The following is a 27,643-nucleotide window of genomic DNA, read 5'->3' as shown; positions in this document are numbered from 1 at the left end:
TAAAAATGAAGCAGAGTAAACAAGACAAAGCAAAAATGTAAACCAAATCTAACTAAATCTATCTATCTATAATATAGCATTTAATGGTGCAGTGCGGAACCTTAAAGCGCAGAGTCTGTTTCCTACGGTAACAAAAAACGTGACTCAAGACACTGAGCCAAGCTAATGCTAACCAATAGCACGTTATTGCATAGCTCGTATTTCCTAAGAAATTACTGTTAAAATAGGGGATTTTAGGCTGTTTTTTTATTGAACACGAATTTAAATAATGAATATATCAGTGATTAAAGTATAGTTAAGGTCTGTGGGGCTGGATGTTAGTTAGCTGTATTCCCTGTGTTTAATCTGCATTAACTGTCATTATCATGGTTTATTGACTAATGTATTAATTTATAGAATTTATTTACTGTTTTTATTTATGGTGATTTATTTAGGCCTTGATGAAAGTCGGAACCTTAAAAGGCAGTGTCTGTTTCCTACGGTACCAAAAAAGTGTGACTCAAAACACTGAGCCAAGCTAATGCTAACCAGTAGCGCATGTTAGCACGTATTTCCTAAGAAATTAATGTTAAAATAGGGGATTTTAGGCTGGTTTGTATTAAACATGAATTAAAATAATTAATATATTAGTGATTAAAGTATAGTTAAGGTCTGTGGGGCTGGAGTTTACTCGGTTTTTATGTTAGCTAGCTGTAGCCTCAGTACTGTATATCAGGGTGTATTTAGTATAATGGTTTATTAATTTATAGTGATTTATTTACTGGTTTATTAATTTATAGTGATTTATTTAGGCTTCATATCGCAGATACTCTTCATATTAAGGTATTATCTGTGGTTGAAGAGCTGGGAGATGGGTATATAAAGCTACAGGCTGGTTTATACAGTAAGAAAGACCCCAGGCTTCTCTAAACCCAGTAAAATGTCCAGGCAGTCCTCGGTAGATTTGGACCCCGGTTCCGAACCCAGACCGCCCGACACCGTGCTGCAGAACCACGGGGAGAAGAACAGCCCGATCAGCGTGATCCTGGTCAGTTCGGGCAGCAGAGGAAACAAACTGCTGTTCAGATACCCGTTTCTCAGAGTGTCCGAGAACATCGCTTCATCCGCAGGTATCAGTACTCTAACCCTAAATACTCTCTCAACCAATCCTGGGGCGGTACGTCCTGATGAGTGCCAGTTCCAACATTACACTGAAAAAAAAAATCTTACCAACTGACCTGTTGCACCTATCCTTTTTTAATTTCTCTAGTTGGTCTAATTTAATTTCTTCTGACAACTTTCGAAATTTGTTCCAAAAAAAAAAGTTATTAAGTTGGTCCAACTTCATGTTTTGAATTGTGTCATGGTATGTTCCCGTTCCTCAAAGTGTCCGAGAACACCGCTTCATCCGCAAGTATCAGTACTGTACCAAAATACTCTCTCCACCAATCCTGTTGCGGTCTGTCCTGATGAGTGCCAGTTCCAACATTGCGCCTATTTTTTTTATTAAATTTTTTGTCTAATTGAAGTTCTGCCGACAACTCTAGAAATTTGGTCCAGTTAAATTTTCTTTTCTTTTTTTTTTGCGATAAAGATATTCTTGGCAATCTGACAAAACATTAAATAAAAAAAATTAAAAAATCCAGCATACACTACTATGAGTAACAGAAAAAAAACATGTTTTAGTTTGCGGGCTATTTCACCAAATTAAACTTTTCTTCATAGATTGGATAACTTTATTAACATTTTAAAATAATGAAAAAAAAAAACTGAATTTGAGGTACCAGTCATAAGTTTAGGCACACCTTTCTTTTTATGATTCTTCTTAAACTGTAATTTTTTTTTACAATGAAAAATATACATTAAAGCTATAAAGGAACAAACGCAGAGCTATTTATTAAACAAAAAGTGTTAAACAACCAGAATATGTTTTATACTTAAGAGGTTTTCTCAGCACCTTGAAGGAAGGAGTTTCTGGAGGTGCTGAACAATAGTTGCTGCTTTTCTTCATGCTGTGTATCTCAAATGTTAAAAAAAGAATGTGTTCTCTGTAAATCTGACTTTTGGAGATTATTTGGAATTAATATTTTACTTACATAACCAGTACTAATCAGACAATACTGATTTGATATGGTTTTTATTTTTAAGCAAAACAGCGGAGTCCCTATGTGTTGAGCAGCACGAGTGATGTCACAGATGACCCGGATGGAGATTCGAGGTGATCATTGATTAAAATATTGAGCAGAATGACTTGTTGCTTTTGATGAAGCTTTGAAATTACTGTGGTGTTTGTGTTGTTGTGGGTTTGGATTGCATTATAACGCTCAACTAAATCATTTATTTATTTATGTTTTATTTTTCCAAAATAGTTATTTTTATTTATTTATTTGTTTGTTAGTTTTTTTTTCCCAAAAATACATCTTAAAGTTTCTTAGTTAGAGATAACCAAAGACTGTAAAAAAAGATGGACGCCGTGTCTCCGTTCCCATTCATTCAGTGAAAATGAAGCCGAAATCTTCCTCCATGTTGGCGATCCTGAAACCCGATTCTGCGCAGTAGAGACCAGAGGGGGGAGAAAGACTGTGGAGAGCAGCCTACTCATTTAAATAACCCCGCCCCTGAGGGCTGCCTCGAGGTCACAGGCTGCAGAGCGGGGCTGAGCGGAGCTGACGGTCTGTTAATGGTCCCGCCCATAACCAATAGAGCTGAATAACGTTTTTAAAACCGAATTCTGTGGGGATATAAAAATTTGACAATATAAGCAGAGGTTAAACTAGCTGCTGCATTTAAATAAAGGAGGTAGAATTACAGTATATTAGAAAAAAACGTGATTGAAAGTTGTTCTGTTTTGCCATTGAAACCTATGGGGATGGGTGGAGTTACACAGCTTTCTGCAGCTGAACAGCAGGGGGCGCCCGACCTGTGGTGGCTTCACTTCTGAGAGACGATTCTCTGTCCAGCTATATACAGTCTATGGAGATAACATACACAGAAACTCTTTAAACTAAGTTCAAAGTACATTTAAAGTTTTTAAATAATTTAAATGAGTGTTTTTTAAATATCTTAATACAATATTATCACAATACTGTGATACTGTGATACTCGATATATCCCGAGATAATTCTCTATAATTCTTCACAACATTTGTGTTACTGAAGGGGATGCATTTTAATGTGAATCAACAACAAGCTCAATCAAGCTCTGAAAACAGTGGAGAAAATGAAACCGAAACTTCACGTGAAGCGCTGCTGCTTAATCAGTTTAGGAGCGTGGACTGTTCAGAACAATGTCAATATCACATTAAACATATAGTGTGAACTGACTAAAATATAAGTTGTATTTAGGCCACTTTTACCTGCTGTGTGAACATAGCCTTTGTAGTAGAAGACGAAAACAATATCAACTAATAAAATATGAATATGCATTTTTAAAAGTATTTTACAAATAATATCCTGTCATATATCAATATTTTACGTAAGCATTTTATATTAAGCAATAATAATCCATAATAAATGTCTTCACGTTATCTCTCCTCACTCATCAGTGATGTACTCTTTTAATTTTGATTATTGTTTTGTGTTTTATTAGTTTATACAGCTCTGGAAGAAATGAAGAGAGCACTTCAGTTTCTGAATCGGTTTCTCTGATTTTGCTATTTATAGGTTTATGTTTGAGTAAAATGAACATTGTTGTTTTATTCTATAAACTACAGACAACATTTCTCCCAAATTACAAATAAAAATATTCTCATTTAGAGCATTTATTTACAGAAAATGAGAAATGACTGAAATAACAAAAAAGATGCAGAGCTTTCAGACCTCAAAAATGCAAAGAAAACAAGTTCATATTCATAAAGCATAAAGAGTTCAGAAATCAATATTTGGTGGAATTTCATGTATCTTGGCATCATGTTCTCCTCCACCAGTCTTACACACTGCTTTTGGATAACTTTATGCTGCTTTACTCCTGGTGTAAAAATTCAAGCAGTTCAGTTTGGTGGTTTGATGGCTTGTGATCATCCATCTTCCTCTTGATTATAATCCAGAGGTTTTTAAAAAATAACCAATAAAAATAAGTAAAATCAAAGAAACTCACCATTTTTAAGTGCTCTCTTATTTTTTTCCCAGAGCTGTTTATTCTTATTTTGTGTATTTCTCTGTCGATTTGTCTGCTGCCCTTTTTCTTTTTGTTTCCTTTATTTTTTGTTTTATGGCTATATTCCCATTTCAGAGAACAAACTCCACTAACTGATGAACAGTTGGTAGCAGGGTAAGAGAAAATCATTCTGAAACACATTTCCTTTATTTCTAGATCACCCTGTATTTATTTACCTCTCCAATCCCTTTCTCCAATCCCTTTCGGTTGTTTTATTGTTTTGTTGTTTGGTGCACATGTAATTTGCTTATTTATATATGTGCTGTTTTCTCACATATCCAGCACAGTTCTAATTGTTCTAATGTTGATAATAAATGGATTTCACATTTTCGTTGAAAATAATTGCATTTTATAATTTGCATTGTAATTTAAAGTTGGAGTGGGTGAGTTTTGAGTTTTTAGTAGCATTATTTTATTATTTTATCTATCTTAAGAACATGATTACAACAAATAAATCAGATTCTATGATAATAAAAAACCCCAGTGCTGTAAAACATGATTCTTCAGTAAACAGAAGGTTGTTTAGCATATATTCTATATTAGACTCAATAAAACTGGTGTTATTCATGAGTAAAGCACATACAATTATGTTTTTAAACTACACTATATTGCCGACAGTATTCGCTCACCCATGCAGACAACTGAACTCAGGTGCTCCTGGTTTGGTTCGGTTGCCAGATGAACGGTACTTGTCTGATTGCTTTGTGCTGAGTGTAAAGTTTGGTGGAGGGGGGATCCTTATTAAGATTATGGTGCATCATATTTCAGCAGTTGGGCTCGACCCCTTTTAGTTCCAGTGAAAGGAACTCTTTTTTAGAGAGATTTTAGTCAATTTATTTCAATTTATCTTTTGAGAAACAGTTCGGGGACAACCATAGATGAGCTTGTGAGTTCGGTTTACACAATTTACACAGTCAATTACCCAACCCACTCATTAGGACCCCCCCTATCACTAGTGATGCCCCAACACACCAGGAGGGTGAAGACTAACACATGCTTCCTCTGATACATGTGAAGTCAGACACCGCTTCTTTTTGAGCTGCTGCTGATGCTGTAGCATTACCGAGTAGCATCACAGCGCTAACGCTCGGAGGAAAGCGCACCGACTCGGTTCTGATACATCAGCTCACAGACGCGCTGTGCTGCAGACATCTACCCACCTGGAGGGAGCAGGGCCAATTGTGCTCCCTCTGAGCGCCGGCAGCTTGATGGTAAAGCTGCATGAGCAGGATTCGAACCTGCAACCTCCTGCTTATAGTGGCAGCGCTTTAGACCGCTGGACCAGTGGACTCAGTGCCAATCTAATTTCTGTTAGAGGAGGTTCAGAAGTACACCAACACCTTGTTAACTTTTTTTACATGCTGATATCAAAACCCCAAACAAATATTTATCTGGACTTTCCCACATTGGGATGTTGCTCAAGTTCTTGTAGAAGAGCGAATACTTTTGGCTGTATAGTGTATAATCCTTTTTCAAATAGCTTCAACAAAGTCACCTACTCCAGATTAATATAAGATTATAACAATTGTAGCTATTGCTAATGGAAAACTTCAGTGATTAAAAATATATCTGATCAAAACTCAACTCTCGATATCTCACCACCTTTGGGTTCTTTTAATTTCTCTTGGCGATTTAATCTCAGCACGGCTCCAGACTGCAGGTTAGAGTTGGTCCACAGGCTCTTCTGCACCATCGGGTCGTCTCTCTGGGTTTGATTCACCTCCTAATTGAAGCTTTTTAGGTGGAGCGGATGATCTAGACCAGGCCATGAGTCCATCACCTCCCTCAACTGAGATCTGATTCGTCCTGATCATTCGCCCTCCTGCCCCCCCCCTGCACTCCCTAGTGAGGAGCCCGACTCCCAACTCCCTATAGTGCTCGTTAGCCTAGCTCTCGTAAGCCAATCAGAATCCTCTCATGGCGGGAAGTTAATTGAAGCTCCTGTTCTGATCTGATTGGTTCTGGATGTTACTGGGTGGTAGTGTTCCTCACTGCTGTCCTTCCTTCTCTCCCTCGTTATAAAGATTCTCCGATATCATCCTCGCCACCATCCTGGCCACCAAGTCGGACATGTGCGGCAAAAAGTTTGAGCTGAAGATCGACAACGTTCGCTTCGTTGGGCATCCGACTCTCCTGCAGCCCCCCCACACCATCCAGGTAAGAGACGGATGTCAAATTTATATTATATGCAGCTCTGGAAAAAGAGAGCACTTCAGTTTCTGAATCAGTTTCTCTGATTTTGCTATTTATAGGTTTATGTTTGAGTAAAATGAACATTGTTGTTTTATTCTATAAACTACAGACAACATTTCTCCCAAATTACAAATAAAAATATTCTCATTTAGAGCATTTATTTACAGAAAATGAGAAATGGAATAACAAGAAAAAAATCAATATTTGGTGGAATAACCCTGGTTGGTTTTTAATCACCGTTTTTTTTTTTTCGTGCATCTTGGCATCATGTTCTCCATTCTTTATTTTTATGATTTTTTACATTGTAATTTTAATATTGAAGACTATATTAAAGCTCTACAGAAACACATGTAGAATATGTTTTAATAATAAACCAGAATCTGTTTTGTAATGGGTGTAGAGGGTGTAAAAACTCAGCATTAAGAAGAGTCACAACAAGAGGAAATATCAGCTTAGAGCTCCACCTACTGGTGAAGAGTCCAGTGATTGGTGGACAATAGTGAAATATAGTGAACACTGCAGCAGAGTGACTAAAAACCTTTCCCACTTTTCACAAATACTGCATTATAAATTAAATAAATAAGGTATAATAACATACCTGGTATGTATTCATAATTATCATGTAAAATATATTTAATATACACAGTATTATTCATTATAATATATACTATATTTGATATAAACAGTATTATTCATTATAATATATACTATATTTGAAATACACAGATATTATTCATTATAATATATACTATATTAAATATACACAGGTATTATTAATTTTAATATATACTATATTTAATATACAGTATTATTAATTATAATGCATAGTATATTTAAGATACACTGTATTATTCATTATAATGTATACTATATGATTTATACACAATATTATTCTATATAATATATACTATATTTGTTTTACACTGTTTGAGTCATTATACTGGATACTATATTAAATATGCACAATATCATTAATTACAATGTATAATATATTTACTGTACAGTGTATTATTCGTTATAATGTGTACTATATTGAATATACACAGTATTATTATTTATAGTGCGTAGTATATTTAAGATACACAGTATTATTCATTCTAATGTAGAATTAACATCCTAATCATTATTAAAATTAAGTAAAAAAAAAAATTCATTAAAATAAAATTATCTTTTTAATTTGTAATATTATTTTTGCAGTTGCGATATTCTTGGTGATATGAAAAAAAAACACTTCTGCAAAAGTGCTGCATCAAATTAAATATTTATTCATAATTTCAAGGTTTTAAACTTTCAGTAAAAGCAAAAAAACAAACTGTAAACTTTTGTTTATACTGTAAACAGTAATTTACCAATATTCCAAAATTGTGTTAAAAATTATTATAAATTATAACAAAATGTAATAAAAATATATAAATTAACATAAATCTAAAGTGCTGAATAATTAGTGCATGCATATAAACTATAAAACATAAACTGTTATATAAATAAAAATAACCTTAAAGCTTAATAGTAATTGTAGACAGAATGAATTCTCATATAGGTTTATTTCATTGTTTAAAATAAATAAATATATATATATATATATATATATATATATTAATAAATAAACAATAAAGATATTGTTGTGTATGATACAGATTGTTTACCAGTATGATTTATGTATAATATATAATAATGTTGTTAAGCTTTATATATTATTAACCAGAATTAGTTTTGAGCCTTTAAATGTTTTAAAATTGTTTTCTTCAGAATTCTGTATAACTCTAATGAGAGTAGCGCCCCCTACTGGTGCAGTTCTTACCCTCTGTCTTCATTCTAATACTCCAGTTCCAAAAATAGGGAGACATTGTGTAAAATGTTATGAAACTGAATATAAAACCCAATAAATCTCATATAAAGTTGAAAGTGGTTTTAATAAAAACAGCTTCAATAGGAGAAATCTACTAATAACTCACATTACAGCCATATACAGCTCTGGAAAAAAATTAGGCCACTTAAAGATGATGAATTTATTTGATTTTAGCAAATTAAAACCTCTGGAATATAATCAAGAGGAAGATGGATGTTCACAAACCATCAAACCACCAAACTGAACTGCTTGAATTTTTGCACCAGGAGTAAAGCAGCATAAAGTTATCCAAAAGCAGTGTGTAAGACTGGTGGAGGAGAACATGATTAAAAACCAGGGTTATTCCACCAAACATTGATTTCTGAACTCTTAAAACTTTATGAATATGAAATTCAGAGAAACTGATTCAGAAACTGAATTTTTTACACAGCTGTATATTCAATAACTATAATTTTTTGGAATTGTGTTTGAGAGCATCAGTTAAAGTAAAGTAGTGAAGAGGTAGAGTTACAGGTATACAGTGAATAGTGAATATTTGAGTAATGTTCGAATCCAGGTTATGATAAGAAACAACTACTGAACTAAATAAAGAAAAAAATACTTTAAGAAGAAATGAAGATCAGTCAATCCGAAAAGAAGAATTTCAAGAACTTTGAAAGTATCCTCAAGTGCAAAAAAGACCATAAAAATGTTATAAAGATGAAACTGGCACTCATCAGGATCGCCCCAGGAAATGAAGAGCGAGAGTTTCCTCTGTTGTACAGGATGAGTTTATCAGAGTTATCAGCCTCAGAAACAAATGCAAGTTAACGAACAGCTCCCCAGATAAAAGCCTCTAACAATGACAATTATTATAGTGACAAATTGTACATAAATGTTAGTATTAAAAATTGCATTTTTTAAAATGAATGATGTATTTGAATTATTTTGCTATTACTATTATTATTATTATTATTATTATTATTATTATTATTATTATTATATCACAGGCAACAAAAAAGTCTCTTGAAATTATACTAATATTGTTTAACACAATTTTTTTTGGCACAGTGTAATATCATCCAAACAAGCATAGTTTTAATGACAGGCCTGTGGCAGCAATATTTATAGTTTTTGTAATAAATTGCAATATTAAAAGTGACATTTTTAATCATCTTTACCAGATTTAATGAAAGTTAATGATCCAACATGTCCTAATTTATCACATTACTCTGAATATTCAATATTAAAATAAAATAAATGAGCCATGGTTCTGGTAGATAAGCCATGGAAAATGAGAACAATGTGTTTTTTTTATTTTATAAAGCAGCAAAATGAATAATTTTATTTAATTTATTTTATCTTATGTAAAATTACTCTTTGATATATCTTAAAGCTCTAATCAAGAGTAAAATAAGATATTGCCTCTGATCTTTTTAGTCAGATTTCTGTATTCTTGGTGTTCCACAGGGATTAAAAACACAAAATCACATATTTACTATTTATTTTATTTTTATTGTTAATATACAGTAGCAGTCAAAAGTTTTGATATCCCTCTTCTCTCTAATTCAGTGTGTTTCGTTCTTTTAGAATTTTTACATTGTTAATTTAATATTGAAGATTATATTAAATACATTATTAAAATAATTTGTAATAATAAACCAGATTCTGTTTTATAATTTATTATTTTTAATAAATATAAATTTGGTGTTTTATCTCATCACTGAATTTAATAGAAGTATGAGCAACTATATAAAAATATGAATTAATTAACAACTGAATAATGTGATTTTTAGGTCTCGAAGACGGACCCGTCTCCTAAAAGAGAAATGCCCACCATGATCCTGTTCAGCGTGGTGTTCGCATTAAGGGTAAGACTGTTTAATATATTTTTTAATATATATATTTATTAATTTTTTATATTTAAAATGTGCAGAAATATATTTATACTCTTTATTTTTCCTGTAGAGGATTTGTGCAGTTATTCATCACAGGAGTCACCTGATCAATAGCATTATCATTTGCTGCATAATACAAATAAAATATATATGATATTAAAAAAAGTTGTAATGTTTATCAGAGTTGCCCCTCAGCCTGACTCAGCAAAATCACCCCGCCCCTCCACCCCTCCCAGAGTCACTGTACACAGTATTATTAATATTATTAATACTAATAACTCTTTCTTAGGATTAGTGATCATTTTAATATTAGTACCAAAAACAGAATCCTGTTATGCTGCTTATTTAAATACATATATTATAAAAATGTGTGATGCACCTGTTATATATATATATATATATAAATATGTATTATGTTTAAAAACAAACATTGATTATGTTGCTTAATCAACTTACTAATACTAAAGCTTAAAAATGTTAAAATGTATGTGATAATGAGGGATACTGGTTTACCAGAACCATTTATCTATTATAATAAGCATTAAAATAATATAAATGTATTAATAATGTGTTACAATAAATTAATGAAGTGTGCTTTGTGCTGAATATAGATTTATTTCCCACTCAATATTTTAATTCTTTAATTATTTATTTACGTTTTAAAAAATTACATTTCCACCTAAATTAAACTCTGTAATGGATATAATATAGTATAGATAATAGATGTTGTATAAAACAGTATAAACTGTATATATATATTACTTTTATATTTCTATGTATATTAATATAGATTTGGAATCATAAGATGAAATGAATAAGACAGTGAGTAAAATATTGAATAGTAAATATAGAATACAAAAAAAAACAATCTAAACTATTAAAAGCTCACTTTTTTACTATTGTAATTGTTATTATGGTGATAATAAACGTTGTAATATTGTGTTTATTAGTAATTAAAGGGGTTTAATAGGGCCGGTCTGAGAGGAGGATGAATTTTATCAGCTGTTTTCTGTAGAAATGGGCGGGGCTCTGATAAGACCAGGCGTCTGTCTATCGGGAGGGGGGGGGGGCTGGGGTCAGTGCTGAGTCAGGACGTCCCACCCGGACCGTCCCGCCATGACTCAGCAGAATAAAGTGCTGAGTTAGATCCTGAGCCCAGCGTCCCGCACCACCGTACCCCTATCAGGGGTCCGCACGCCAGGGGAGGTCCAAGTTTCTGGGTCTTAAGAATTTGCCTGGTTTTATTGGAGATATTTTGTCACTATCAGATAAAAAACTCTCTAAAATGGACATAATTTTTCGTGAACTAAGAGAAATGTCATGAAAGTAATTTTGGAGCATTTCTCTTTTATTATTTGGAGTTTATATTTCAGTAGCGTTATTTGTTTAATGTTAAATGTCAGCATCAGAATAAAGATATGCATTATTTGTCCTCATCATTTACATGCCTGCACATGTTCCTGCGGATGAGTTTTTGGTGGTACTTTGGGTTTTTAGTTTGACTATTGGTGGATCATGCTCTATAGCAGGGGTGTCCAAACTTTTTTTGTTGGGGGCCAGAAGGAGAAATATATTTGAAGTCACGGACCACAGACTCTGTAATAAAACAAATAATGAAATATACCACTTTAAATAATACATTTTTTCCTGATTACTTTCATTTACACACCATTTTACTTCACTTACTATCTTTATCTTTGACAGTGTTGTGTAAACTAAGATTTTTCAAATTGATGTTTAATTTCATGATGTCTCTTAATATTAAACTCCTTAATTACGGCAACTTCTAGACTCTGTTTTTTCCGCTAGAAATGCGATTTTAGAATCTTTGCCCCATTTTTCTGCGCTAGAAATGCGCACCCTCTCTGCTTTTAGACTCTTTTGGCCCGTTTTTCTGCGCTAGAAATGCGCACTCTCTCCGCTTTTAGACTCTTTGGCCTGAATTTCTGCGCTAAAAATGTGCACTCTCTCCGCTTTTAGACTCTTTGGCCTGAATTTCTGCGCTAGAAGTGCGCACTCTCTCCGCTTTTAGACTCTTTTGCCCCGTTTTTCTGCGCTAGAAATGCGCACTCTCTCCGCTTTTAGACTCTTTGGCCTGAATTTCTGCGCTAGAAGTGCGCACTCTCTCCGCTTTTAGACTCTTTTGCCCCGTTTTTCTGCGCTAGAAATGCGCACTCTCTCCGCTTTTAGACTCTTTGGCCCGAATTTCTGCGCTAAAAATGCGCACTCTCTCCGCTTTTAGACTCTTTGCCCTGTTTTTCTGCTCTAGAAATGCGCACCCTCTCTGCTTTTAGACTCTTTGGCCTGTTTTTCTGCGCTAGAAATGCGCACTCTCTCCGCTTTTAGACTCTTTGGCCTGTTTTTCTGCTCTAGAAATGCGCACCCTCTCTGCTTTTAGACTCTTTGGCCTGTTTTTCTGCTCTAGAAATGCGCACCCTCTCTGCTTTTAGACTCTTTGGCCTGTTTTTCTGCTCTAGAAATGCGCACCCTCTCTGCTTTTAGACTCTTTGGCCTGTTTTTCTGCGCTAGAAATGCGCACTCTCTCCGCTTTTAGACTCTTTTGCCCCGTTTTTTCTGCTCTAGAAATGCGCCCTCTCTCCGCTTTTAGACTCTTTGGTCCGTTTCTGACGCCTAGCGTTTAAACTTTGAATCTCACATTATAAAAACCTGCTTAACAGCGGGCCAACTTTCATTCTATTTCTAAAATACCTCGCGGGACGCTCCATAAAAGGAAACGGGCCGCAAATGGCCTGCGGGCCGTAGTTTGGACACCCCTGCTCTATAATGTTTAAGAGGAACTGTAATAAGTGATTATAAGTAAAGGACTGTATCTCTGTCGCCCCCTGCAGGCGAACGCCGACCCGTCGGTGATCAGCTGTATGCACAATCTGTCGCGGCGCATCGCCATCGCCCTGCAGCACGAGGAGCGCCGCTGCCAGTACCTCACCCGAGAGGCCAAGCTGATGCTCGCCATGCAGGACGAGGTCACCACCCTCACCGAGAGTGAGATACTCACACACACACACCTCACCTGCACACACACACACTCCTGGATCTCCAGACCCGAATATAATCAAGAGGAAGATGGATGATCACAAACCATCAAACCACCAAACTGAACTGCTTGAATTTTTGCACCAGGAGTAAAGCAGCATAAAGTTATCCAAAAGCAGTGTGTAAGACTGGTGGAGGAGAACATGATGCCAAGATGCATGAAAAAAAAAACTGTGATTAAAAACATCAGGGTTATTCCATTAAATATTGATTATTTCTGAACTCTTAAAACTTTATGAATATGAACTTGTTTTCTTTGCATTATTTGAGGTCTGAAAGGACTGAAGCATCTTTTTCTTTATTTTAACCATTTCTCATTTTCTGTAAATAAATGCTCTAAATGAGAATATTTTTATTTGTAATTTGGGAGAAATGTTGTCTGTAGTTTATAGAATAAAACAACAATGTTCATTTTACTCAAACATAAACCTATAAATAGTAAAATGTGTTTATTAAATGTGTTTTTGTGTTTATAATCGTAGCGGACGGTACGCCTCAGTCACCTTTCCGACACATACTGCCCAAATGTAAACTGGCCAGAGACCTGAAAGAAGCGTACGACAGGTGAGTGATCTTACAGAGTGTTTAACAGTTCAGTCCCCTCAGTATAATAATAATTATTATAATATAATATATAACAATAGTCTTTGAGTGTAATGAGGTGTAGATTTATGTCAGGTTTTGAGGAATCATGAACAGATCAGATGTTTATTATTTGTTATATTTACTATATTTTTGAGATATTAGTGATATTAGTGATATTATTTCCTGCTCCTCAGCCTCTGTACGACCGGAGTGGTGCGACTCCACATCAACAACTGGCTGGAGGTGAGCTTCTGTCTGCCCCACAAGATCCACCGGGTGGGAGGGAACCACATCCCCCCAGAGGCGCTGGAGAGCAGCCTGAAGGCCATCCGGTAAGAACCAGCCCTGCTAAACACGGGGCAGAGGCGCCTCTAGTGGCCGGAGGGTGCGTCTGCAATCAGTGTTAATATTAAAACATGATTAAAAGTAAAAGTAATCCTTATTATTCAGAGGTGAAAAGAGTACTAAAATATTCTTCTCAAGTAAAAGTATTATTACTGTGATGGAATGAAAGTATGAGTAAAATTACTAGTCTAAAACGTAGATATAATTTAAAATTTACTTAGAGTAAAAGTTACTTACCGTATTTTTCGGACTATAAGGCGCACCGTATTATAAGACGCACTATCTTGCCGGTGGAGCGTCTCAGTATACAAATCTAGCTCTTTCAAAGTCAAACGAGTGCTGGATATTAATCTACACAGATTCCTCTCCTGAAAACTGTTTATTTGGGTGAGTAACGTGCTTCAGTTTATTTACAGTAAGCTTAGATTTCCAGATGTCCACTAAGGCTTGCTGCACCAGCGTTAGCATAGCTATCCGCTAGCACGCTAGCTAGTCCCCTAAACTAGTAAAGTTAACCCAAACTTAAACGACAGCGTTACACTGAGTAATCCTGCGTGTTCTGGTAAGACAGTGAGATATTAGCTAGCGATTCGTCCCCCGTAGCTTGTTTTAACACGGTAAACAAGCAGATTACAGGCTGATAAAACTCACCTCTGAGAGAGTTAGCGCTTAGCATCTAGCTAATGCTAGCCAGGCAAAGCAGCACAGACTTACAGGCCGATAACTCACCTCTGAACGGTGAACGCTTAGCGATTAGCATCTAACTCTAATAATACTGCTCCAGCAGTATTAAAAGTGCTAAATTTAGAAAATACTGATCTCTGAACAGTGAAAAAGCTAGCTAGCTTAGCGGTTAGCATCTAGCTAATGCTATTGCTGCTCAGCCTCGGAGCTGCACGGCTCTGGACTCTGTATAGCACTGAAACTCTCTATAACGCTGCACGGAGTGTGTGTTTACTGCTCCTTACAACCTGACGAGTAAAATCCATACAAAAGGCGCACCGTATTATAAGACGCACTGTCAATTTTTGTGAAAATTAAAAGTTTTTAAGTGCGCCTTATAGTCCGAAAAATACGGTACCTTTTAACAGGCCAGAATTTTTGTCAATTGTCTGCCTGATATTGCATTTAAGCATTACATAAAAGGCTTTCATGTTTCATAAAGAACATTGCTAAAAAAAAACATATTTGTAAGTGTAATAGAAAATATGAAAAATATTGAATTAAATCTAAATATAATGAATCAAAATATAATGAATAAAATCATAAAATCGTCTATTTTCCGAACTTTACTTTAAAATCAGTATTTTCCTGAATACAAATCAAACAGTTCATCTCCTCCAAACCTTTAGTTTCGTTATGTTTGTCTAGTTTTTACGTCTTTATTTTCAAACCTGCAGAATTTGGGTTCCAGATTGATTGTTATTGGAATCTGGAATTATTAAGTGTAGAGAGTAAAGAGAAAACAGGCAGCTTCTCCAAGTGTCCAAGTTATTTTGCTGCAGAGAATAAGGCTCTATCTGGACAAGATTATTTTCTCAGGGGGTTTTGGGGTAATTTTCTCTTTTATGGGGGTTTTTATCCTCTGTGATTTTATTTCCGTCTAGAACTATCATGTAGGTGTTTTATTTCTCAGACGTCCTCTGAGAAAATTACAGGCTGAATTATCTACTGTTTTTCTCTGAACTCCGTGCTCCTCCGGTAATTTTAGTCCCGTCCGGACGCACATCTCTGAGTTTAGTCTCCTCGCCTTTATTAAAGTAGATATTTGTCCACTGCTGTGCACTGTAATTACACTTTGGGCACGCCACATTTTCCATGGAGATCCATGTTAAAAACACAACAGCTAGTGGAAATGGAGGAGCTACTGAACGCTGCAATGATGTCATGTGACCGAGAAAACCTAAAAACTCACTGATCCTCCTGTTTTTACAATTGCAGTCCAGATGCAGGAGTTTTATCATTAAAGAGTAGAAATGTAAAATATTTTACACAGACGTCCCCCCTGAGAAACAACTGAGTAACAGATGCAATACTTCAAAATAAATATAATTAATTAAAAGTAAACATTTAATTTTTAATAAGTACTTTAAAAAGTATAAATACACCAAATAACTACTCAATTTCAGTAATGCGAGTAAATGGATTTCATTACTTCCCACCTCTGCCATTATTTTAGATGTGCACTACCATTAAAAAGTTTGGACACAGCTTCTCATTCAATGTGTTTATTTATATATTTCTTTCCTACATAGTAAATGAATAGTGAGGTGATTTATCAGATTATGAAGGAACAGATAAGTGCCAGTTCCATCATGGTCTTTGCAGTGAATGCACCTGTGAATAGTTTCAAAGTTCATAAAATTCTTCTTTTCGGATTGACTGACCTTCATTTATTCTTAAAGTAATTTTTATTTCCTTTATTTAGTTGAGTAGTTGTTGCTTCTCATAACCTGGATTCGAACATTACTCAAATATTCACTATTCACTGTATACCTGTAACTCTACCTCTTCACTACTTTACTTTAACTGATGCTCTCAAACACTTTATTAAGAGACAAGAAATTCAAGTAATTAACTCTTGATGAGTTCAGCACAGCTGTTAACTGAAAGCCTGAATTCCAGATGAGTCTACCTTATAAAACTGACTGAGAAAATCCAGCAGAGATGTTCAAAACTGATCATCTAAGAATCTAAAATATAAAACATATTCTGTTTGTTTAACACTTTTATTGTTAAATAAATAAATCCAGATGTTTTTCTTCATAGTTTGGATGAGTTTAGTAAAGAAAAATGAATTTAATGTCTAAACTTATGACTGGGTGGGAATTGCCCCCCCCTGAGGCCCTGGAGCTCAAGGCCATCCGATAAGAGGCAGTCTGCTCAAAATATGGCAAAGGGCGCCTCTAGTGGTCAGAGTCTGCATCTGCAGTCAGTGACTGGAGCAGTAATAAGATTTAACATTATATTCAAATAACTTAATTTTTACCTCTTTAAGCTCAGTATGGAGAGAATATGAGAAATATTGGACAGAACATCTTTGGACACCTTAAAATAACTTGTGAATTAAAAATAAAACTTATAAAAATAGCTAAATTAATAATTAAAGCCTAAAACTCCGCCCCCACAAATACAATATAGTGAAAGTTACTTTAATGTGAAGGTTAATGTTATTATTATGTATAATAATGTGTTCATTCACAGTAAATGCTGATAAATTTATTGTAACACACTGTTTGCATGAAATTTAAATTTAACTACAAGGCACAATATATTTTGCTAATTTCCAAAACATTCAAATCACAGTGGGGAATCTTGCCATTAGAAATGTGAATTTAAATGCATTTTATTTTGAATTTTCAGAGGTTTTTTAAGAGTAGTGTAAACATCTAAAGCTATATTTGAAGCTTGGTACATCCACAGAGGTTATTAAAAAAAAATAAATAAAGGCTTTTTTAGAAATGTAAGTACATAATTCTTATTAAAGCTAGGTAAAATAATAAAAAGTAATAAAGTTAATAATTCCAGTGTGTTCAGTAGTATAGGGATTGTAGCACCCTCTGGCTGTGTGGTGTGGTACTGCGCTGATCTCTCTTATATCAGTTTTTAAAAGGTTATTAACATTATAGTTATTATACAGTTATTTACAGTGCAGTTATTATACAGCTATTAACAGTACAGTGTGTGACAGTGTGGTTTATATAAGGTTATTAAGAGTACAGTACATAATGGTGCATATGGTTAAACAGTGCAGTCATTAACAACAGTTATTATACTATTATTAACTGTACAGTTAATACTATAGCAGTTATTATACAGTTATTAACATTGCTGTATTATACAGTTATTACACGGTTATTAACAGTACAGTGTATGAACCTGGTCGATGTCCTGTAGGCCGTATTAGGTGCTGCTGCTGGACGGTTATTAACAGTACAGTTATTACACTGTTATAAACAGTGCAGTTATTACATGGTTATTAACAGTACAGTGTATGTACCTGGTTGATGTCCTGTAGGCTGTATTAGATAGATAGATAGATAGATAGATAGATAGATAGATAGATAGATAGATAGATACTTTATTGATCCCCGAATTAGGTGCTGCTGCTGGATGGTTATTAACAGTACAGTTATTACACTGTTATAAACAGTGCAGTCATTAACAGTAGTTATTATACTATTATTAACTGTACAGTTAATATTATTGCAGTTATTAACAGTGCTGTATGATACAGTTATTACACGGTTATTAACAGTACAGTGTATGAACCTGGTTGATGTCCTGTAGGCTGTATTAGATAGATAGATAGATAGATAGATAGATAGATAGATAGATAGATAGATAGATAGATAGATAGATACTTTATTGATCCTTGTATTAGGTGCTGCTGCTGGACGGTTATTAACAGTGCTGTATTATACAGTTATTACACGGTTATTAACAGTACAGTGTATAAACATTGTCAATGTCCTGTATTAGGTGCCGCTGCTGGACGGTTATTAACAGTACAGTTATTACACTGTTATAAACAGTGCAGTTATTAACAGTAGTTATTATACTATTATTAACTGAACAGTTAATATTATTGCAGTTATTACACGGTTATTAACAGCACAGTGTATGAACCTGGTCGATGTCCTGTAGGCCGCATTAGGTGCTGCTGCTGGATGGTTATTAACAGTACAGTACACTGTTATAAACAGTGCAGTTATTAACAGTAGTTATTATGCAGTTATAAACAGTACCGTGTATTAAGCTGGTCGTTGTCCTGTAGGCCGTATCACGCCCTGCTGCTGCTGGACAGTGAGAAGGCTCTGCTGGCTCAGCTCCCGCTGGACTGCTCCCCGGCTCTCCTCCGCCTCATCAAGATCTGCTCCGCCATGAAGAACCTGCAGCAGCTCGCCCAGGACGCTGACCTCGCCCTCCTGCAGGTATATACAAACTATACACACTCTATACACACTCTAAACACACTCTAAACACACTCTAAACACACTCTATACTCGCTCTATACTCGCTCTATACTCGCTCTATACACACTCTATACACACTCTATACTCACTCTATACTCACTCTATACTCACTCTATACACACTCTATACACACTCTATACACACTCTATACACACTCTAAACACACTCTATACACACTCTATACTCACTCTATACTCACTCTATACTCACTCTATACACACTCTATACACACTCTATACTCACTCTATACACACTCTATACACACTCTATACTCGCTCTATACTCGCTCTATACACGCTCTATACTCGCTCTATACACGCTCTATACACGCTCTATACTCGCTCTATACACGCTCTATACACACTCTATACACACTCTAAACACACTCTATACACACTCTATACTCACTCTATACTCACTCTATACTCACTCTATACACACTCTACACACTCTATACTCACTCTATACACACTATACACACTCTATACTCACTCTATACTCGCTCTATACACGCTCTATACACGCTCTATACTCGCTCTATACACGCTCTATACTCACTCTATACCAGGGGTGTCTAAACTACGGCCCGCGGGCCATTTGAGGTCCGTTTCCTTTTTTGGAGCGGCCCGCGCGGTATTTTAGAAATAGAATGAAAGTTGGCCCGCTGTTAGGCAGGTTTTTATAATGTGAGATTCAAAGTTTGAACGCTAGGTGTCAGAAACGGGCCAAAGAGTCTAAAAGCGGAGAGGGTGCGCATTTCTAGCGCACAAAAACAGGCCAAAGAGTCTAAAAGCGGAGAGGGTGCGCATTTCTAGCGCACAAAAACAGGCCAAAGAGTCTAAAAGCGGAGAGAGTACGCATTTCTAGCGCAGAAAAACGGGCCAAAGAGTCTAAAAGCGGAGAGAGTGCGCATTTCTAGCCCAGAAAAACGGGGTAAAAGAGTCTAAAAGCGGAGAGAGTGCGCATTTCTAGTGCAGAAAAACAGGCCAAAGAGTCTAAAAGCGGAGAGAGTGCGCATTTCTAGCGCAGAAAAACAGGCCAAAGAGTCTAAAAGCAGAGAGGGTGCGCATTTCTAGTGCAGAAAAACAGGCCAAAGACTCTAAAAGCGGAGAGAGTGCGCATTTCTAGCGCAGAAAAACAGGCCAAAGAGTCTAAAAGCAGAGACAGTGTGCATTTCTAGTGCAGAAAAACAGGCCAAAGAGTCTAAAAGTGGAGAGAGTACGCATTTCTAGCGCACAAAAACAGGCCAAAGAGTCTAAAAGCGGAGAGAGTGCGCATTTCTAGCCCAGAAAAACGGGGTAAAAGAGTCTAAAAGCGGAGAGGGTGCGCATTTCTAGCGCAGAAAAACGGGCAAAAGAGTCTTAAACCGGAGAGAGTGCGCATTTCTAGCGCAGAAAAACGGGGTAAAAGAGTCTAAAAGTTGCCGTAATTAAGGAGTTTTATATTAAGAGACATCATGAAATTAAACATCAATTTGAAAAATCTTAGTTTACACAACACTGTCAAAGATAAAGACAGTAAGTCAAGTAAAACTTGTAATATATTTCTCCTTCTGGCCCCCAACAAAAAAGTTTGGACACCCCTGCTCTATACACTCTGTTCTCTCTAACAGTAATCTATCTCTCTCTCTCTCTCTCTCTCTCTCTCTCTATATATATATATATACTGTTAGAGAGAACAGTGTGCACAGTGTGTATAGAGTGTGTATAGAGTGAGTATACAGTGTGTAGTGAGTATAGTCTGTATAGAGCAAGTATAGTGATATCCATGAAAAGAAATGTATTTACAAAAAGAATTTACAAAAAAATAAGATTTCACTTAAAATGATGAGTTTCTTTGATTTTACCAAATTGAAAACCTCTGGAATATAATCAAGAGGAAGATGGATGATCACAAACCATCAAACCACCAAACTGAACTGCTTAAATTTTTGCACCAGGAGTAAAGCAGCATAAAGTTATCCAAAAGCAGTGTGTAAGACTGGTGGAGGAGAACATGATGCCAAGATGCATGAAAAAAACTGTGATTAAAAACAGGGTTATTCCTCTGCATCGTTTTTGTTATTTTAGCCATTTCCCCTTTTTTTGCACATAAATGCTCTAAATGAGAATATTTTTATGTTCATTTAATGTTCATTTTACTCAAACATAAACTTATAAATAAAAGAGAAACTGATTATTTTAAAGTGATCTCTTTATTTTTTTCCAGAGCTGTATATACAGTAAATATGTGCTATGTAGTAATCAGTCTCATGCTTCCACCTAGTGGACATTTGCAAAACTCCTACTGTTTGTGGTTCTGGATATATGTAATTTAAATACATGTTTACATATTTAATTTAAATAATGGAATGAGACTAAACTTCAGAAAATTTTATTAGATATTAGAAAAATATAAATATAACATACTGTAACTGTCAGAAGGGTCATAATACCTTTACAGTGTACAAATCAATATATCTCATTGTGCCACCCAGTGGTCAGAGTGTTATAACCTGATATAACATGATAAAAAAAAATCTGTATCCGTATCAGTCAAAGCTTTTCAGAAACACTGCTTTAGAACAGCTTGTTCGATTAACCTTGTGTTCAAACTGCATACTTTTATACGTAATTTTATGATTGTTTTTATTTATGTTATTGAAAACAAAAAGCCACAAATATGAAGAATAATATATATATATATATATATATTTAGATGTTGCAGAGCAGAGTAATGTAAAATTAACTGAATTAAATAATAAACTGTATTATTTTAGAACAGGGGTGTCCACACTACGGCCCGCGGGCCATTTGCGGCCCGTTTCCTTTTTTGGAGCGGCCCGCGAGGTATTTTAGAAATAGAATGAAAGTTGGCCCGCTGTTAGGCAGGTTTTTATAATGTGAGATTCAAAGTTTGAACGCTAGGTGTCAGAAACGGGCCAAAGAGTCTAAAAGCGGAGAGAGTGCGCATTTCTAGCGCAGAAAAACGGGCCAAAGAGTCTAAAAGCAGAGAGGGTGCGCATTTCTAGCGCAGAAAAACGGGTCAAAGAGTCTAAAAGCGGAGAGGGTGCGCATTTCTAGCGCAGAAAAACGGGCCAAAGAGTCTAAAAGCGGAGAGGGTGCGCATTTCTAGCGCAGAAAAATGGGCCAAAGATTCTAAAAGTTGCCGTAATTAAGGAGTTTAATATTAAGAGACATCATGAAATGAAACATCAATTTGAAAAATCTTAGTTTACACAACACTGTCAAAGATAGATAAAGATATTAAGTAAAGTAAAATGGTGTGTAAATGAAATAATCAGGAAAATGTATTATTTAAAGTGGTATATTTCATTATTTGTTTTATTATAGAGTCTGTGGCCCCTGACTTCAAATATATTTCTCCTTCTGGCCCCCAACAAAAAAAGTTGAATATTAAAGATCTTTTCTGAAGTGTTCTCTGTCTGCTCTCTGTCGCCCCCCACAGGTGTTTCAGATAGCTGCTCACCTGGTGTACTGGGGTAAAGCCATCATTGTGTACCCGCTGTGTGAGAACAACGTCTACATGCTGTCACCACACGCCAACATCTGCCTGTGAGTGTCTAATAGTATCTTTATAATAATAAATCTTACTGTACTGTATCTATACTGTACTGTATTTTTTTAGCAGTTTGTCCAAACAGGCTTTAGAATGGATGTTTATGGGGCATATTTTTCTCCCTCAGATAAAATCCGGAGAGCCCTGACGTTTAAAACGAGGCATTAGTAACTTTTAAAGTGCAGAAGATTCTATCAGTAAGGTTTGGAGCTACTTTGAGCCTGAATAATGGGTTAAAAGCGATTCATTTCCAAGGGCAAAATATGCCCCATTAAAACCCATTCTAAAACCTGTTTGGACAAACTGCTAAAAATACTGGATCCGGGAAAACTGTGGGAGAGCAGAGGGGGGCTATTCAACAAAGGTTAGTACTCTTTATTATGTATACTATTATATATACCCAGTCTCTTTATTCTTATTATTGAATCATTAACACTGATCTTAACTGAGGCGAGTGAGATCCTGCAGTTCTTTAAATTCAAGTCAAGTCAAGTAGTTTTATTGTCAGTACTGCATATGTACAGGACATACAGAGAATTGAAATTACGTTACTCTCCTTCCCAATTTTACAGCAAGTACAGATAATGGATAATAAAGAAAAATAAAGAAAAAGGGGAGACACTATGTGTACAATACAGCAGCAGGGACACAGACATACATGAGACAGAACAAGGTGCAGTAGTGGTGGGGGTGAAATAGATATATAAATAGAAATAAAAAGAAATAAAAATGTAATCTAAATGAGTGGGAGACACTATATGTACAATACAACAAAAACACAATAAATTCTTTAGTTGTTCTGGGTTCTTTTTTATGGATCTCTTGGATGAGTTCTTCATGCTCTTTTGGAGTAATTTTGTTCGGTCGGCCGGTCACTCCTGGGAAGGTTCACCACCAGTGTTCCATGTTTTTTCTCCATTAATGAATAATAGTGAATCACTGTGGTTCTCTGGAGTCTCAAAGCTTTAGAAATAAATGATTTTACAACCTTTTCCAGGCTGATAGATGATCAATAACTTTGTTTTTTTCTGATCTGTTGTTGAGTTTCTTCAGATGGGGGTATAATAATAATAATGTGCTGCTTTTAAATGAGATCTTTTATCTGCTTCATGCTTTTAGACAGGATCTAATATATAAGTGATTTCTTGATTCTACAGGTCTGGAATCAGTAATCAGGTCTGGTTGTGGTTAGTAGTGAAATTGAACTTGAATTGAAAAAAAGTGATTAATCACTGTTAGTTTATGTGGGGCAAACAATTTTTTTTACACAGGGCTGGATTGATTTGGCTATTGTTTTCCCTTACTAAATGAAATCATTATTTAAAACAGGCTTTTTATATTTACTCAGGTTATATTTGTCTGATATTAAAGTTTTTAGATAATCTGAAAAATTTAAGTATGAAAAAATGCAAAAGGCCAAAAGTCATTTTTCACGGCACTGTATATATATATATTTTTTCAGCCACCAATCTCCCCTCTTTGAAGGATTAATGATACTTTATTATTTATTCATTTATTTATTAAATTTATATAAATATATATATATTTAATATATATTTTTTTTCTTTTTGTAGCTGCAGCTGGGGGTTCAGGGTTGGAGGGACTGGGGAGTGAGATGCAGAAGGAAAAAAAAAAAGAAAAATTAAAAGAAAAGGAAAGAAACATACATATAAATATATACAAAAATATAGCTAAACAGAGAACAGAATCATGAACTAAAGAGTCGGAAAAATGTATGTATGAAAAAAATGCTAAAACAAAAGAAATCTGTAAGGCCGAAAAAAAATTTCACAGCATTGTATATACATTTTTTTGTTTGTTTGGGTTTTTTTTGACCCACCATATACATACAGTATATATAAAAATATAGCTAAACAGAGAACAGAATCATGAACTTATGTGCAATTTTACCATATGATTTTGCTATGGTCTGTCTTGTGTTGGAATTTTATGTATTTATTTGACTGTATTGTTTGAATTAGATGTGTATTTACAGGTATTTTATTTGATATACCTGATCTTAGGTACTCTCCACTGGCTCAACACTTTGCCCAGCAGTTTCCTGGTCACGATCTGCCGTCTGTTTTAGCTAAATTCTCTTTACCGGTGTCTCTGTCTGAGTTCAGAAACCCGCTGGACGCTCCGGTTCAGGAGGTGAGTGCTGTAGAAGAGGAATATCATCTCTAATGATAACAAAACATGCATCTGTTAGATTGAGGTATAATGCAATCACGCATACATGCACTAATTAGCTAATCTACTGTATAAAAGTTTAAGGTGGATTTGTTGAGAGTTAAGATTATTATTATTTATGTATTAATATAGTGTGTTTATGTATTAATCTTGTGATGTTTTACCACCCTGTTATTTCAGTAAGGAGTACTTCAACGCATTAATACTATTTTCAATCCTGTAATCTGTTTAAAGGTAGTTATCCAAGTGACTGTGCATTTTTGTTATTTCTTTTTGTTTTTTTAACTTATTATTATTATTATTATTATATGTTTTAGTTCCATCATTCCCTTTTGTGGAAATAAAGATTGGTTGATTGATTGATTGTAATTGGGAATACTGGGGAAGAATGGAGGTTCATACTTATCGTGATCACATTTAACACCAGATATCTTTTATTTTGTATTTTTTTAATTTAATTTCTTTTAAGTTCCCTAGTACACAGAACATTTGTGTTTACAGTATGATACAGGTATAATATGTCTCACTCAACAGTGCACAGCTTTTTGCATCTCCTACAAAGTCCTTATACAATTTCTTTAAGGAAGAAAAGGAAGTAGGAAAAAAGAATACAGCTTTATCTACATTTTTTTTAATACAGAAAAAAAGAAATATATACAGTACGGGTATATTAACAGAAAAAAAAACTGGCCATCATTTTGTTAGATTTTTTTTCTGCTTTTAATTGTAGGTTTGCAGTTATGTTTTCCATTAAATATGTTTACACATCCTTAAAGGTCTCATTCTGCTAAAATCCTCTTTTTCTTGTTCTTGTTGTGTGTGAAATACAGTGGGTCTCTGAGTTGTTTATGATGCTGCACATGATGAAAATCTTCCTCATTGTCTGCAGCAGCTAGTAAAAGAAAATATTCAGAAAAACACAAACGAGTCGATCAGGAAAAGCACCGTGTCTACATCAACCCGTGAATTAGTATTCATGGCCACGCCCACATTGGCTCGCCACTTCCCACAGACGGAGCTGAAGTCGGGCTGCAGCAGAGCAGACACTTTTTCGTCAGCTGTTTACACCAGCTTTTTTTAGCGTTAGTTACCTATAGTAAAATTGGATCTCCGGTGGATTCCGCGTTTTACATGATCTGCTGCAGTGCTGTCAGCCAATCAGAGGCAATATATTTGCATGTACAAATAATCATGCAAAAGAGCCAAATCCTGTCTTTCTTCAGAGACCTCTAATTCAGTGATTCGGAGCATTTTTTCCCCCCACAAAAAACAGCTCACATGACATTTATTCATACTAGAGCAGGGGTGTCCAAACTTTTTTTGTTGGGGGCCAGAAGAAGAAATATATTTGAAGTCACGGGCCACAGACTCTGTAATAAAACAAATAATGAAATATACCACTTTAAATAATACATTTTCCTGATTATTTCATTTACACTCCATTTTACTTGACTTTACTTGACCGATTTTAGACTCTTTGGCCCGTTTTCTGCGCTAGAAATGCGCACTCTCTCTGCTTTTAGACTCTTTGGCCCGTTTTTCTGCGCTAGAAATGCGCACCCTCTCCGCTTTTAGACTCTTTGGCCCGTTTTTCTGCGCTAGAAATGCGCACTTTCTCCACTTTTAGACTCTTTGGCCCGTTTTCTGCGCTAGAAATGCGCACCCTCTCCGCTTTTAGAATCTTTGGCCCGTTTTTCTGCGCTAGAAATGCGCACCCTCTCCGCTTTTAGAATCTTTGGCCCGTTTTTCTGCGCTAGAAATGCGCACCCTCTCTGCTTTTAGACTCTTTGGCCCGTTTCTGACACCTAGCGTTCAATCTTTGAATCTCACATTATAAAAACCTGCTTAACAGCGGGCCAACTTTCATTCTATTTCTAAAATACCTCGCGGGCCGCTCCAAAAAAGGAAACGGGCCGCAAATGGTCCGCGGGCCGTAGTTTGGACGCCCCTGTACTAGAGACACAACTGGCTATTTTAAAATAAATTTAAAATGATGGAATGAAAACTTGAACCCTGTTCCTCCATTGTTTTATTGAGGGGGAGTGTTGTTGTGTCTCTCGGCTCAGGCTCAGTTGATCCAGATGGTGGTTTGGATGCTGCAGCGGCGGCTGCTGATTCAGCTCCACACCTACGTGTGCCTGCTGGTGCCGCCGGGTCAGGAGCCGCCGGGTCCACCGGAGGACGAGCCCCTGCCCGTGAGCCGAGTGACGGGTCGCAGCCTCAGCACCCCCAGCGCCCTCAGCTTTGGGTCTCCCAGTACGTCTTCTCACTGCCAGCTTCTTTTACTGAAGTTCTGACCCGATCCCAGTCCAACCCCACTAAACCCTGCTTTCTCCAGCCAGCAGCGACGACATGACCCTGACCAGCCCCAGCATGGATAACTCCAGCGCCGAGCTGCTGCCGGGAGGAGACTCTCCGCTCAACAAGAGGATGACCGAGACCCTGCTGGCCAGCCTGAGCGAGCACGAGCAGCAGGCCATCCTCAGCGTCCCCGCCGCCCAGAACCCCGACGACCTCCGCATGTTCGCCAGGTACGAGATACGATTATATATATATTAGCTCTGTTAACGTGTGCTGTTCATTTGTAATCAGTAATGCTGTACTATTTTTTTTTACGTAAGTTAATTAAGGCAACAAGTGTGTCCACTACTTCCGCTGTAATCTGCCCCGCCCCCAACCAAGGCACTGACTAGTTGCACACACACGCACACACACACACACACACACACACACACAAACGCACTCCTGCACTGCTCCTCATCTCGGATATTTTTTACTCATGGAATTAAGTTCAAATTCAGAAATCCTCACAACCAATTTATCATGCATTCTTTATTCCAGCATGTTGATTTTATCTCCCCTCAAACATACAAGTATAT

At 35.9% G+C, this 27,643-nt stretch overlaps 1 protein-coding gene across 3 annotated transcripts in view; it reads left to right on the top strand.

Moving 5' to 3' along the window:
• The first annotated feature begins 69 nt into the window (after positions 1 to 69).
• Positions 70 to 27,643, top strand: part of nprl3 (NPR3-like, GATOR1 complex subunit) — a 31,103-nt gene continuing 3,529 nt past the window's right edge. The window contains exons 1-13 of one of the 3 annotated variants that reach the window (XM_022667160.2): positions 70 to 1,109; positions 2,128 to 2,197; positions 4,210 to 4,248; positions 6,159 to 6,291; positions 9,952 to 10,026; positions 12,903 to 13,056; positions 13,590 to 13,671; positions 13,887 to 14,024; positions 18,815 to 18,971; positions 22,461 to 22,567; positions 24,596 to 24,725; positions 26,831 to 27,020; positions 27,103 to 27,295. In XM_022667160.2, coding sequence (XP_022522881.2) covers positions 920 to 1,109; positions 2,128 to 2,197; positions 4,210 to 4,248; positions 6,159 to 6,291; positions 9,952 to 10,026; positions 12,903 to 13,056; positions 13,590 to 13,671; positions 13,887 to 14,024; positions 18,815 to 18,971; positions 22,461 to 22,567; positions 24,596 to 24,725; positions 26,831 to 27,020; positions 27,103 to 27,295 — 1,658 coding nt within the window. In that variant the 5' untranslated portion in view covers positions 70 to 919. Of the gene's footprint in view, positions 1,110 to 2,127; positions 2,198 to 4,209; positions 4,249 to 6,158; positions 6,292 to 9,951; positions 10,027 to 11,226; positions 11,534 to 12,902; positions 13,057 to 13,589; positions 13,672 to 13,886; positions 14,025 to 18,814; positions 18,972 to 22,460; positions 22,568 to 24,595; positions 24,726 to 26,830; positions 27,021 to 27,102; positions 27,296 to 27,643 lie in introns of those variants that run through there. The other 2 variants (XM_022667161.2, XM_022667162.2) reach the window with 2 other exon arrangements.

The sequence above is a fragment of the Astyanax mexicanus genome, chromosome 3 (genome assembly GCF_023375975.1).
Source record: "Astyanax mexicanus isolate ESR-SI-001 chromosome 3, AstMex3_surface, whole genome shotgun sequence".
Classification (NCBI taxonomy): domain Eukaryota; kingdom Metazoa; phylum Chordata; class Actinopteri; order Characiformes; family Acestrorhamphidae; genus Astyanax; species Astyanax mexicanus.
Note: the sequence above shows the minus strand (reverse complement) of the source record. Positions and strands in the feature narration are given on the sequence as shown.